General features: G+C 43.4%; 1 protein-coding gene across 5 annotated transcripts in view; it reads right to left on the reverse strand.

Moving 5' to 3' along the window:
- The window catches only part of ltbp1 (latent transforming growth factor beta binding protein 1), a 68,474-nt gene that overhangs the window by 40,848 nt on the left and 13,043 nt on the right, over positions 1-14,583 (reverse strand). For all 5 annotated transcript variants that reach the window (XM_078104628.1, XM_040178512.2, XM_078104627.1 and 2 more), the window contains exons 3-6: positions 13,681-14,026; positions 9,042-9,193; positions 4,527-4,694; positions 2,845-3,042 (exon numbers count right to left, since the gene is read on the reverse strand). In XM_078104628.1, coding sequence (XP_077960754.1) covers positions 2,845-3,042; positions 4,527-4,694; positions 9,042-9,193; positions 13,681-14,026 — 864 coding nt within the window. The remainder of the gene's footprint in view (positions 1-2,844; positions 3,043-4,526; positions 4,695-9,041; positions 9,194-13,680; positions 14,027-14,583) is intronic.

The raw sequence follows: 14,583 nt of genomic DNA on the forward strand, positions 1-14,583 counted from the left end.
AACAAATGTCCATGCCAAAATAATCAACGTGTGATGGTGGCAAAAGGAAAATACATATTTCACACTTTGATGTCCTCTGCCTAGTCAAATCACTAGATCGAGTTTTTTTCATATTTTTTAAGGAGAGCCATACGACTTTGATGCCTCATCATGAATTTTGATTTTGTGAAACACTGTTGCCGTGGCAACCCATTATTCTTGGTTTTTGCCCTGGCCGGTGTAAATTTCTTGAATAGTGCCCCCCACCATTTTTTAAAAGAGCAGCCCCAGCGCGACGTTTTACCTACACAAAGCACATGAATTGTGAACATGTATCACACCAATGATCATGCTCTGAAATCTACCAAAACATCCACTTGTTGTACATTTTCTCAAATCTTTCCGCCATTTTTAGGCACTATACTTTAACCATGAAGACGCATCCGTTGCTGTGAGGTGCTTTTGAAGCTCTAAAAAGGCTGAAAATGTTTGAACCCCAAATTGTATTTATCTGATATTATTTTAAAACGTCAGAGCTGCAATTTGGCTCATTAGCGCCCCCTACAAAATTTTGTCGAAGCTGCTTTGGACCTGAATGTACCAAACTAGGTAGGAACATGTATAACACGTTAACTTAAGAAAGGAACTTTGTGCTCTAACCAGAAAGTCCACTAAAGTTTTCTTTGGCCATTTTCAGGCGCATTTAACGTTCTCTTCTTGGGAATTTAACAGATCAAGTTCAAAATGAGTTCAATACAATCTTGAGAACGTAGTAAAGAGAAGTTACTAAAAGCTTGCAGTTTCATTGAACGGACGTGGTGTGGCGGATATTTTACATGATTCACATATCAAACGACTTTACTTCGTCAAAACTTCTGACATGCTTGATTGGAGTTGTTTTGAGGACTTCTGCATGTTTATATCAACTGATGGTCATAGCGCCACCTACTGACAACTATTGCATAAAAGATTTGGTTCTTGTTTTTCTGCATGGATATGAACAGTCTGCCATTTCTATACGACTTTTACGTCTGTGAATGATCATTTTCCGTCGCCTGTACAAACAGTCAGTTCTGAGACCTGCATTCACGCCATTTTTTAAACATGTGTTTTTTTCAGGCTTACATGTATGACCATATTTGGAGATATACTCAAGTCAATCAAGGCTTAAAACCTGACAAAATGACCTTGTTATGTGCTGGTTCATGCAGAAAATTGTCACGGTGTGGTTCACTTCCTGTCTTATTTTGTAGTTTTCTGCCACTCGTGTCCCCGGGTAACTTCACTTCCTGCCTTGTCTCGTCATCCCCTGTGTTCCTCTAATAGTTTCCACCTGTGTCCAATCACCTGCACCTCCCTTGTGTATTTAAGCAGTGTATCTCCTGTGTCACTGGTCGCGTCATTGTCTTTCGCCACGCATGTCTTTCGTCTTGGATCGCCGTAGTTTCTCGTCTGTGTGCTTTTCCCCCGGTTCCTGTTTTTTGAGCTTCTGACTATTAAAGTCCTTTTGTTTTCCGCAAGTCTGCGTATGAGTCCTGCCTTCTCCACCCCGCCTCCTTGACAGAATGACGCGACCAAAGAAGGGCTCAGCAGACCCGCTGCCAGACTACGGTCCGGACTACCTGGACGTAAGGAGTCCCTTCTGGCAGCGGAAAACGAACTTCATCTTCGGTCCCAGGGGCTATCAGCTCGCCTGCCTCGAGCTCCGGGATCTGCTAAATCCTAAGAGGAGCCCTGGCCAGAGGAATAACAGACGCCCCGCTGGGCCGCCGCAGCGATCTCCCGTTCCCGCTGGGCCGCCGCAGCGATCTCCCGTTCCCGCTGGGCCGCCGCAGCGATCTCCCGTTCCCGCTGGGCCGCCGCAGCGATCTCCCGTTCCCGCTGGGCCGCCGCAGCGTTCTCCCGTTCCCGCTGGGCCGCCGCAGCGATCTCCCGCTCCGAGACTCTCAGCCATGCCCCCGACCCCCGATCCATGCCCCCGGTACCAGCACCACGTTCCATGCCCCCGACCCGACCAGTACCGGCCCCACGTTCCATGCCCCCGACCCGACCAGTACCGGCCCCACGTTCCATGCCCCCGACCCGACCAGTACCGGCCCCACGTTCCATGCCCCCGACCCGGCCAGTACCGGCCCCACGTTCCATGCCCCCGACCCGGCCAGTACCGGCCCCACGTTCCATGCCCCCGACCCGGCCAGTACCGGCCCCACGTTCCATGCCCCCGACCCGGCCAGTGTGTATTTAAGCAGTGTATCTCCTGTGTCACTGGTCGCGTCATTGTCTTTCGCCACGCATGTCTTTCGTCTTGGATCGCCGTAGTTTCTCGTCTGTGTGCTTTTGCCCCCGGTTCCTGTTTTTTGAGCTTCTGACTATTAAAGTCCTTTTGTTTTCCGCAAGTCTGCGTATGAGTCCTGCCTTCTCCACCCCGCCTCCTTGACAAAAATACTGTCTAACTCTTACATGCAGTTTATGATACTCACAGAATTGTCTTATCGGATTCCCAACATGCGTAAAAATGCCAGGGCCTGACTAATGCTGCTCGCAGCTTTAATTGAGATTGTCTTTTGTGACTGTATGGTGCTTTAAAAAACAGTTTATACATGTTTTATACTATCGATAGCTTAATACTCTACATAAGTGCTGGCTTTTCCAAAACTTCTGAGTTATGCTTTTTAAGGTCCTCAGTGCATCCTTTGCAACGTGTGACTTCCAGCAAATAGGCTAAATAACGCATCCTTTCCAGGAAGTTTACTGATAAACAATACAAATTCGGACTCCTCTACTTTTTCTACACACTTTTAGATAACAAAAATGTTATTTTTATTTAATTGTACTGCTAGCATCACAGCCGTGCTTTCCACTCACCGGGGTTCTGGCCGTTGCTGTAGGTCAGAGGCAGTGTTTGTGTGGAATGGACATGAGCTCGGTTGTAGCCAGCTGACGTCTGCTGGTGCCCGTTCTGAACAGACATCTGACAGAACTTTCCAGTGAAGTTGGGAGGGCATTGGCACTTGTCCCTGGTGCTGCACTTCCCACCATTCATACACGGCAGGTGACATACCACTGAGAAGAGAAAAAAGAAGATGACGCTGATGCACTAATGCATCCAACACCGATACAAACAAAAAACACAAAAATACAGACACCTCTACAAGTGCATTTCAATCAGGAAAGACAAGTCAGATAAATAGATTTCTTTTTATTATTAACAGATGATATGTGATGATAAAGTCAGGGTCTTTGGACCTCAGACTCAACAGGGAAATTTGTAATGGAGGGACATCTACCCCGATGAGGAGCTAAATAAACCCCCTCTGGAGTCCTTGCAGTGGAGGCGGCTAATGGGGCTGCTAACACGATGAGTTGATAAACAATGGGGAACGTTCATACTGTATATAACAGCTGCACGAACGTACTGAAGGTAGAGAGACAACCGTCTTTAAAAGAGACAGCAGCAGGACGATAGGCTGGGTGAGCGGAGAGCACAGACTTGTGGGTAATTCCCTTGAGCAAAGTCAGCATATTGCCAAATTAAGGGCTCATTGAGGGCACGAAATGTCTGCCTAGTTAAGAACTAGTTAGCGGGAGAGCGCTTCAAGTCGATGAGTCTGCAAGGGCGGAGATTGGATCGGGCCAGTGCCCCCCCCCCTCACACGGGTGATATACGTGAGTTTATTAGTGCAGTCTGACATGTGACTTGGAGCTATTCAGTCTTGCATCTCAGAACCCACGCTCCATCTCTTTACCCTCCCTAACCCTCTCTCCCTTCCCTCCCTCAGATCTCCTAATCTAGCCCCCCCCCCCCACCATGAAGTTGAATGTAGTGTAATCTAATCTAATATTACATCTTTTGTGTGTGCATGTAGGTACAGAACAGACAGATCTTCTGCACCTGTCAGATGTTTTCAAAGTCCAGATACTTTTGTCATTTGTTCGGGGGTCAAATTGTTATGCTCAAGATCAAGAGTCAATCCTGAAGCAAAACTGCTACAACAACAATATAAATCCATTCCAGTAAACAAAAAAAAAACAATCCCTCCCAATCCGTAATGTTTGAGTGTAGTTTTAATAGGAATTTGTGCATGAGTCAGAGCAGGAGTTCTGCTCATTGTAAGTAGTGATGCAGGTTGAGACAGTTTACCAGGTCTGTGCGATACATTACAGAGCACCCACATCACATGCTCCATCGCATGGAACTTGTTTCTTGATCACCTGAGGCTGCACTATTCCTATATACACTCATTGAAAGCCTTTAAACCTCCTGCAGAGCTCAAGATGAGGGCGGAGTTTATCCGCCTTAACAAAAGTCACCCATGACTGAATTCTAAGTCTTCCTTATATTTAAAACTTTAAAACTGAATATACCGAACACCCCTAAAACAAGTTAGTACAGCACAAATTCTGCAACTACAGTTTTTAGACATTGAATGAAGTTGTACAGTAAAAACGCGTTGTCTGCCTGCAGTTTGTGTATGAGAGAAGATAAGGAAACATACAGAGAATATACAGCGTCTTACAAGTAACATAGTGAACTGTGGATCACTCACCTACTCTGAAGTTGGGAGCTGTCAGGGTGTCTGTAGCGTGGCCGTTCTCACTGATGATGGTGGTAGTGTTTCCCAGCTCGCAGTTGTTGTGACATCTGCCTCCTATGCAGGTTAATTTGCAGATGGTTGGTGTGAAGACCACCTTGATCCTTCCTGTATGGTTGCCCACTGCCGAGCACAGCATGGCAGAAATGAAGAGGGGGAGGGAGAGCACACCAACTTTGGTGATTCTTTGATCCGTTGGAAAACGTGAAATTACTTTTAAGTTGAAGCTCGAAACAACCAATCTCCAGTCAAAACATCAACACAAAATGTACTATATAATTTAACGTGTGATGTGTCTTCCCCCTCTCTCGCTGTTTCTCCCACTGTTCCACTGCACCTAAATCCCGTGGCGCCTCTGAAACGTGAAGGAAAACAATTCTGGGACGGAGAGAAGTCAGCAAACAAAACTCTGGGATGTCTTCCAATACCTCATTATAAGTGTGTGAGAGGTGGGATGTTGGCATACCGAGCTTTATTCCTATATCTGTTGGACCGTGTGCATCGTCTGCTTCCATGCTTTTTGAGAACTCCAAAGATCTTTTGCGTTGAGTTCTTACAAAGATCAGGAAGAAGTACTGGAAGAAGTATCACCCTGTCTCACCCCATCCTGGAGAACCCAACCTTCAGCAAAGTATCTCACACATCTAGTCTTCCTACCTAATGCACACCGATGTTTGGGTGGATTTACATTTTTTTCCCCAATTATTTTAACTTGATTCTTTTTTAATATCGCTCCTCGGTTCAGTGGTTGTTGGTCTCCTGCGTCAGCTCCAAACCCCTGTCTCCAGTGCTGAGATGTGGCTGTCAGCTGCACACGCCAGTGTATACGCATGGAGTAATGCCAAGCAGCCAGAGGAATGTTTCTAAACCTGAGAGGCAGGAAAAAACACTGGATAGGACACCCAGACACATTCATAACACGTGCAAAAGGACTCTTAACAAGGGAGCTAATATGATGTTGTGGTTATAACTAAAGGCCAAAGCAGAGGTGTTTTCAGTATTGCCTCCAGGGCCATAAATGGATTTGGTTGGATCGTTCCCAAAAAGAGGAGAAAGAAAAAGACACGGTAAGTCAACTTCATTTAAGGAATAGTAAATGAGCCGAATGTAAATAAAAAAGTTCTAAATGACTTCTTGTAGTAGGAATGTTTTGTGAAGCGAAAAGAATAACAGTGGTCCAGTCTTGATGAGATGGTTAGAAGGGGAGGTTCTGGGTTAATAAAAGGAATCGGACAGAACTGTTAGCGATGTATTTCATTGAGAGCAAAGGGGGATAAATGCAGATTAGATGTGATATAGATATTTTGCCTATCCATTATGAGTCAAAGAATACTATAGGAGTGCCCTGTTTAATAATTGGAGTACCTAATCAACACAACAATAGGAGGCCAATGCCCGAAAAACAACTTTATTTAGAGACCACAACATTTCAGCTTCAGAGCTACATCAAGGTCAACGGCATACAAGAGATTAACCATTTTATCTGAACAACCTGTTTTTTTTACTCAAAGATGTATTTCCATGATTCATTAATAAAACCATTTTATACTACTACTACTGGAGAATTCTGTGATTGCACATCGTCGTGGCTCTCAGCCGTATTTGGTTATTGCGGTGCTGGCACGCTTATCCTCTGTACCTAAACCTTCAGTCAGCGCCAAGACTATTAACATGTGTCTGAGGGTGTTTTGGCAGTGTGGGAAAGCTAACAAATACTTGAGGGGAGACAGGGGATTACTTTCCCAGATGTGGCACCAAAGGCCGTTGCTGACAGGCTGTCTGTTGCGTGAGACACGCTGAAAGAAAGGCTGAAAGCTTCCTGTTTTAGAAAAGCAAACGCGTCTGCTACCTTAGTGTAGTGGAGACTGCATGCTGGGCAAAAAACGGTTGTCATATTTCCATTGACATACAACATAGAGGCCTTAAGTGCAATTTGAATATATGCACATTTGCTGTGAGTGGGGAGGCCCAAATTGATATTGAGTATCAAGTACACGATAATTCTGTGTGAAGAGGGTTCTGGCTCGGTGGTGCCCCATACGGGGGACGCTTGTCAACAAGATCACCACGTCGTCCCGCATAGCTGTGTCCTGCACAACCACTTAAACTGCAGTCTACAGATCATTTTAAATGATATATTAATAGATTCATAGATGCACACTGGCCACTTTGATGTCAGCCTGGAGTTTATGACAAACCACTAAAGCCAAGCACGAGCTGTTTAATATGTAAGAGTTTGAACACGAGCCATACTGATACAAAATACTTAATTTTTTTCTCTAAGTGATTTGCGCAGCTCAGAATTGCATTTATACAATGAACTTAGGTTCTTACACGCTGACGGTGTGGGGTAGGAGCTGTTTATAAATGTAAGGTGTGGAAGACCATGCTTGGGATACAAGTAAGGCCATTTCATATGACTCGCTGTCACACGGTTTGTCAATCTATACAGGTTTACATTTAATTATTTTTTGGCTTAAGACCTGGCAAAATGACCTTGTTAAGAGCTGGTCCATGCAGCAAATACTGAAGCTCTGGCATATGGTTTATGATAATACCAGAAATGCATGGCCACGCCAACCAGAGTCCTATCAGAATCATCAACGATCATGAATTTGCAAGAGCCTGATCAATGCTGCTTGCAGCTTTATTAGGGCCCAAGCAGCCGACGTCAGTCCTGCAAGGTCTATTGAAATGTTTCCTCTTTGGGCGCGTTTTGGGGGTATTTGCCCTGCCCACCTACCTTTTAAACACTTATCCGGAGTGGGTTGTGGTAAAGGTCTCATAATTGTGTCTTCCAAAAGTGCCTTCCAGTGCCCCTCGAGGTTGGACCTGTAAGCCCCTCGCCCAGTATGTCAGATTTACCTGATATTCAACACACATGTCTGACTCTACTAGTTCTGCAAAGAACCTCTAAGATCATGACAAGCTTTTGGATATCTCATTGTGCTTAGAAGATCTTGTTCTTCGATACCCGAAGCACTATCACCAAAGCACTATCACCAAATGCGTTTTGTATTTTTTTCAACTCTCATTTAACGGCTGTGTTTGAAGTGCCAACAATCTCCCCACATTTTGCCAGGACGTTTTCAAACCACAGTCTTGGGACACAGTGGGGGTCCTCTGCAGACTGTGTCCTGCGCAGGGTGACGTTAGATGTAGAGATGGAGGTAGCCTAGCAGCTAGCCCTTCTGTTTGGCACGTGGAGTAGTTCCTCTGCACAGGTCTCTGCTGTGTGTCGCGCCTCTGTTTTACTTCCAATGTGAAAAGTTCTTTCCATCTTAATTTAAACCGGAAGTAAACAAACGTAGGTTAACTACGTTAAATATTTTGTTGCATTAGTCTTGGCCACATTAACCGCATAGATTAACGTGTTTATGTTGACATTAATTAATAATGTTTCACTCAGACCAGGCGGGGAGGGGGCGCTGCGATGCGATTGGTTGAAAATGAGGGTTCATCTGATTGGCTACACATATGTCCATGTTGAAAAAAACGCATTTCTGAATCCAGCAACGCCATTCAAAATCAAATATCTATAAATTCATAGACAAATACATACAAATGCATAAATATATATGGAATTTAAATAATATATAATAATAATTGAATCGTTCTGCGTGAATTTGTAAATCAAATATAAGTGTAAATTGTTCTGTGCGCATCTGTGAGTCTTTATTAAAACCAATCTGACCCCATAGATAACATTTAGATTGTTTATTGTAACCAGCTACCTACATTGTAGGAACACTCACACTCACAGGAGAAAACACAGCGTGTGGGTGTAGTTAACACAGGGACACGAGAGGCAGGAAACTACAAATTAAAGCAGGAAATGAACCCACGCCGTGAAACACTGGATTGAGTCCAATCTGTGCCAAACGTTCCATGCTGGATAACAATCACGGCCTGAGGATACGAACAAGCTATTTTTACTCACAGTCATAGCTTCACCTACGTAGTTCTATTAATGACGTGTGTGTCAGCAGCCATTCCGCACTGGCTTACACCTAAATGAAAGATAGAGTTCCTTCTATGGGAGGGCTGTTGAGCAGCATAGACTTCAATGGGGCTTGATAACAGTTATTAAGGCTGTGCTCTCAACAGCCCTTTCCCATTCACATCTATGTAGGCCCTGGTTGTTTTAGCCAATTGAGAGGTTCTCCCCCAGATTAGAGTTATTTTAGTCCATCTCTCCAATCACTCTCACACTCCGCCTTGGTCTGAAATCGCCCTCACAAAATGAGACTAATAACTCATTTTCGACAGCCCCAAGCAGCAGGGAATGCTTAAGTCTTTATGCCATTACAGCTGGAGCTGCAATTTGAAGAAATCCTGTGACTGTAAGCGCCATGTTCTCTCCACATCCTCGCAGTGGTGGAGCACATGTGTTTTGTGTGCATATATTTGTGTCATGTAGCACATTGTGTTAAAATGAAAGCAAAAAGTGACCTGCAGGTCGACACTCACCATGGATAGCGTTGTTTCCCACTGTCAGGGGGATCGGCCTCTCGGGTTGGGATTGGAGGTGAGTTTGTGCGTTGGTGGTGTGTGTGTGGTAGTATTTGGGCTTCATAACATACTGACGGCTCAGACCTGGGTGCATTGGTATCGGCCGGATCCTGGAGGGAAGGGAAAAACACAATAAGTTGTCAAATATAACCCTTATAAATGCAATAGTAAAACAAGATCCACACCCATGAATCATTGTTCGACAGTATGCAGGAACGAGCATCACAATTTGTTAAACATCTATGCATGACTAACTCTAAGTTGACCAAACAGGGAAATAGCTCTAATACTTGATGTGTACAGCAGGGTTTTTTCCTTTTACACACGAAACAGCTGCTGTCACAACAGTGACTGAAGTTCTATACACATAGAGAGCAATAGCACATCATTTCAAAATAAAAGCTCCAGGGAATTCTGATTGTAATGCTTGTGATGAGGCCCATCCTTTAATAAACTCTTTGAGTGTATGCAAAGCATTTTGATTGTGTCTCCTTGCCCCCTCTGTCCCCAAAGGAGTCCCATCATTTTAAAATAAAAGCTCCAGGGAATTCTAAATGTAATGCTTGTGATGACCATTCAATAACGTCTTTGTTTGAATGTCAAACATTCTGCCAAAAATTCTTTTTTATCATCTGGTTCCTTCCCAGCTTTTTGAATACTAAACAAATGGAATCAATATTACTATTAGCTTACAGCAAGGTACTAATTAAACCACATGGTACCATCATAGTATTGATTAGACACAGCTATGTAACGGACTCCCAGATGTCACTTCTGGCATCTTTTTTTCCAACAAGCCGAGGACATCTGCCGAGAGCTCGTGCACGTGAGGCCGTGTCTCCCCTGTGATGCCGCGTTGTGGGCGCGCGCTGGGCAACCCGCTCTCCTGGCGAGCAGAGCTGAGATTTTAATGAAGTATTGATACTGAAATATGCAAAATCGTAACGTATTTAACGTACCGGTGCAACATTAAATAAGGACCATCAGCAGTAAGACTTTATTACACACTATGATTATTACACTTTAAAACGAAAATACTCGTTGTTCCACGGTTCCAAAACTGTGAAGGTCGATCCGAACGGATTGTAAATCAGCTCTTGGGTGTGAGCCATTACCTGTGTGCCCTCAAGCACAAGATTTTCATGTTATGTTATATTGGTTTAGGATATCTGTGTTTACCAGAAATCCGAACGAAACACAGATATATTGTGGTTAAAAAGCATATTGCCAGCTAACTTAGCTAGTAAATAGCTATGTACATAAATACCCGAGGATGGAGGTATGTATCAAAAGATTAGCAGTAAAAAGCAATTCATTCACAATGAATGTACGGTATTTACTGAAGTCACTATTATGTTGTGTGGTTTACAATTTGAGCCGCCACAACGACAGCGCCTACAACAGAGGCTAACGACATTAATGCGTGACTGTATTGCCATGAATCCAAAGACTGCAGCCACTCCTCTGCATGAGTCGTAGGAAACTAAGATCCTTTATTAGTCATCTGAGAAATACGACCTTACTGATGCTGGTTTTCAGAGTGTGGATCTCATTGTCTCCCCCGAATTGTATTTTAGTTTGTATTGTGATTAAGATATGTACTGAGAACTACATTTAACAGAGTACAAAGCCGAGGAAAGGAGCGACAGGCAGACACATTGTCATTGAATCTCATGCATGTGATAGGCCCCCTGCCACAGTATGAGTAAACAAAAACGGATATCTTTGTAAGTAGCTCTGTTATTAACCTGTAATGCCATGAATAGATTTTCTGTTTAGGTTATGCAACCATGTATAAGGGATGCCTCTCTCCTTTATGATGTACAGTAATGTGTTTACATGTATGATTTGGAAGAAAATTAAAAAAACTCTGGTAAATGCTTCTGGACAGTCATTATCTGTTATTAGTCAATTCATGTTCACATTGTGGAGTTCACTAAACTGCTACACGGCTATCAGTGAGTTCTGGGTGTTTTCACTGCTGTGACAATATTGTGTTGTCAGGTCTGTAACTATGATATGTGTACAAATACATGCAACCTACAGGTGTTTTTACGTTCAAATAGCCAAAAGAGTAAGTGATTTTAGTACTGGCTGGATACAAAATATCAACTGTTTGTAGAGTAGGTTAGGTTAGTCCCACATTTGGCAGCAACAAAGACCTTCAAACCTGAGCTGTAAGACAGAATAGTGACACAGTGACACAGGTTATAAACATTTCCACTCCAGCAAAATATCCAGCAAATCAAATAAAGGCTTGTCCAAGGAATGTCTGTTACGTCTTAAATATCTGGGAGCAGATTCCACTCATTTCTACCAAAACAGGATGGTGAGTCAGGGTCGAAGGACTGGTGTGTGTGTGTGTGTGTGTGTGTGTGTGTGTAGGAGTCTGAATCTCGAGGACTACTGTCGTCCGTTCAACTGCAACTGAGGCAGACGGGTGGAGGGAAATTAAGAACATCTTTATAGTGTACGGTAAATTCCAGACTATAAGCGGCTACTTTTTTCCTACGCTTTGAACCCTGCGGCTTAACGGTGCGGCTGGTGTATCATTTCCTACGTGCTACCACGCGCGAGTGAGACAGACAGGCGCAAGTTATGGGCAACCACGCTCCGCTACGGCCGACGGGGAGGTTGAATAGGAACGCGGCTCGGAGTCCGATTCATTATTTTGCGTGAGAAATTGCATGTGTGGCGGGAGTGCATGACTAAAGACCGAAATTGGTGACTTGAGAGGACAATGTGCCTGTTAGTAAGCAAGAATCGTTATAGTTTTGGTCATCTTTTGGTAGGCCGCGCATGCGTGACGTGACCTTCAGACCGGGGTAATTTATGATTGACAGTTAGAGCGTTCTGTCACAACGATGTTGTTACGTATCATCGTGCTTTTGTTGGTGGGTATCAGAAATCCTTGACTTTTCCTAGTGGGTAAACCTGCGTATCACACAGACTTGCCATTAATGAATCAATGGTGAGATGTTGGAGACTCAGTGAAGAACTCTGGCACGGACGACATCCTTAAATAGACTCAACCTGGGGCAACATTGTTTTTGCCCCAGGATTGAGCGCCCTCTTGTCTGGGACATTCCTGACTTAAGAGGTTATTGAGAGATTCGCCAATCCTTCTTAGTGTCAAAGATTGTTAAACTTTTATTTCAAAACTATTGTTTGTGTTGCAATACATGTTGAATGTTGAACTACAAATTAGTATTGTGTTTTTGATACCTTTACAGTTTTGCATGACATCATTGCGGGATGTTCGCTGAAATTGATTGGATAGCTCTACCTAGGAAATGTTTCACCCGCCGCCACTGCTTGAATCCATGATATAATGAAATGCTAAGCTACTGAAATTATTTAATTCACTAAACTGCTACAAAGTTACAGGCTATCAGTGGGTTTTGGCTGGTTCTGCTAATGTAACATTATTCTATTTGGATCAGTGACCGTAAGTAGGGTTGATAATCAATCAGTTAAAAATCCAGGGCTACTGAACCGGAGTTACTAGTACTAGTCAGGTCTCAGATGGTAAACGTGTGTAGAACAGTCCCCATTTGTTTGTTTTGCATAGTGTAATCCTGTACGTGACGCCATTTGGTAGTTTTTTCACACACTTTTTCGCACCATCCTGTTTTCCAGTTTAATGGGATCCCCATATCCCGTCTGTCGGGCCAATCAACACCCAATCTGGCCTTTTCTTTGGTTAACTCTCTTGACTCTAGTTTAACGCCAATTCATGCAAGCTTACCCTGACAAGTATCCTTAAAACTTTCTCTCAAGACTAATCTGTTTGGTTTAGGAACCTTTATATCCTTTATTCATATAATATATCGTTTCTGCACAGATTTCTGAAAGGTTAACTCATTAATAACTATGTCAGACTCATTCCCTGTACATCAAAGGGATGACTGTTTTTACAGCATTTTTCTTGCTGTGTTTATCACCAAGTTAGATCTGCAAGTTCCTTTAACCACAGTAATGTGCATTTTGATTATGGTGGGGTGTATGCTAATGACTAGGCAGACCACGTTGCAAGTTGGGAAATGGTGTTTCAGCGTAAAGGTTATTGATCCTGAACATTGCAAAATGGGAGTTTGGTAAAGCAACCAAATCTTGCCCTCTCTTCTCCCCCATCAGATGACAGACTTTCACTGTTGCTAGAAACAATTGTAGAATAGCTCCCTGTGAGAATTGAATTCTTTCTGCCAATGGGGCGATCCCAAAACATTCCTTCCATGCTTACCAGAAGAAACTTAAATGAACAACTCAATAAAATAGCTTATCTCTTCAAAAAGGTAAATAGAGATATATTACATTTGGTTTTCTTGTTCTTCTAGCATGATAGGTATGGGAATAGTTTCTTTTGCATATAGAGCATGCATAAAGTGATGATTTCCCCTTCTGTAAAAAGAGTCACTGTGTCTTCAAAGTAATGAAGTACGGTAATATTAGATATAAAACACATGCTCTCTCAATAGCGACAATTGGGAGGCTGGAATGTCAATATAAGCATGTAGTAAAAAAGGGTCAATGGTCTAAATCTCCTGGAGGAAAAAGTAAAGTGAACGTATTGGAGCCAATAAAGCGTGGTACTTACTGTTGTTGGGTATGCTGTTGGATGTAATGTGGTCTTACAAGCTGTGGGGGCGACTTGACACTTAGTTTCATCTGGGCCATGTTGGACGGAGCGGGGGCAGAGTTATAACCATTGACAGGAACTTGCTGAGGAATGGGCCGCTGGGGTACCACATTGTGTCCATTGGTGTGTCCATTGGGATTACCAGCGGCGTGCCCGTTGGTGGGCCCGTTACCCGGCAGGGACGGAATGGGGTGTATAGCCGCCGTCTTCTGTTCGCATGCCGTCCCCTTTGAGCCAGGATTGCAGACACAGAGCTGAGGCCTGAGGCACATTCCTCCATTCTGGCATTTAGGGATGCAGTTGGCTGTAACACAAAACCCATACAGAGAGAAGAGAAAGAGAAAGTGAGGAAGGAAAATAAACATGAGTGACGACAGTAACTTGAGGTTTTATGATTTTGAGTGCACTTTGCTTCTCATTCATTTATGCATTGTAGGGTATTTACGGTTAGATAAGAAGGATTCAATTCAGTTCTTTGAAGGCTCTCGCTGTGCCTCGAGGAATAAGAGTATTAACATGATGGAGCTGACATATTCTTAGATCAGAAATAGATCATTAGGATTATCTGATACTAAGTAATTTCATATAAAAAGTAAATTTTGATTTAAATAATTAAATTGGCCGAGGTGCAACACAATGTCTTGCAATTTTCATTGGAATTAGTTGGAAAAAAACAGTGTGGCCTTTGGAATCCAACCATCCCATACCCAAATCCCACACCTCATTGGACATAGGCTCCTTCTCTTGGAAAATACAGATGAATCATAAAAATCATAAATCATGAATAACGTTGACATGGTAGAAACAAGACAAAAAGGAAGGCTGGATTGGGGGCTGGGATGTCTATTTTGTGACTGTAAT

The sequence above is a fragment of the Gasterosteus aculeatus genome, chromosome 6 (assembly GCF_964276395.1).
Source record: "Gasterosteus aculeatus chromosome 6, fGasAcu3.hap1.1, whole genome shotgun sequence".
NCBI classification, from domain to species: domain Eukaryota; kingdom Metazoa; phylum Chordata; class Actinopteri; order Perciformes; family Gasterosteidae; genus Gasterosteus; species Gasterosteus aculeatus.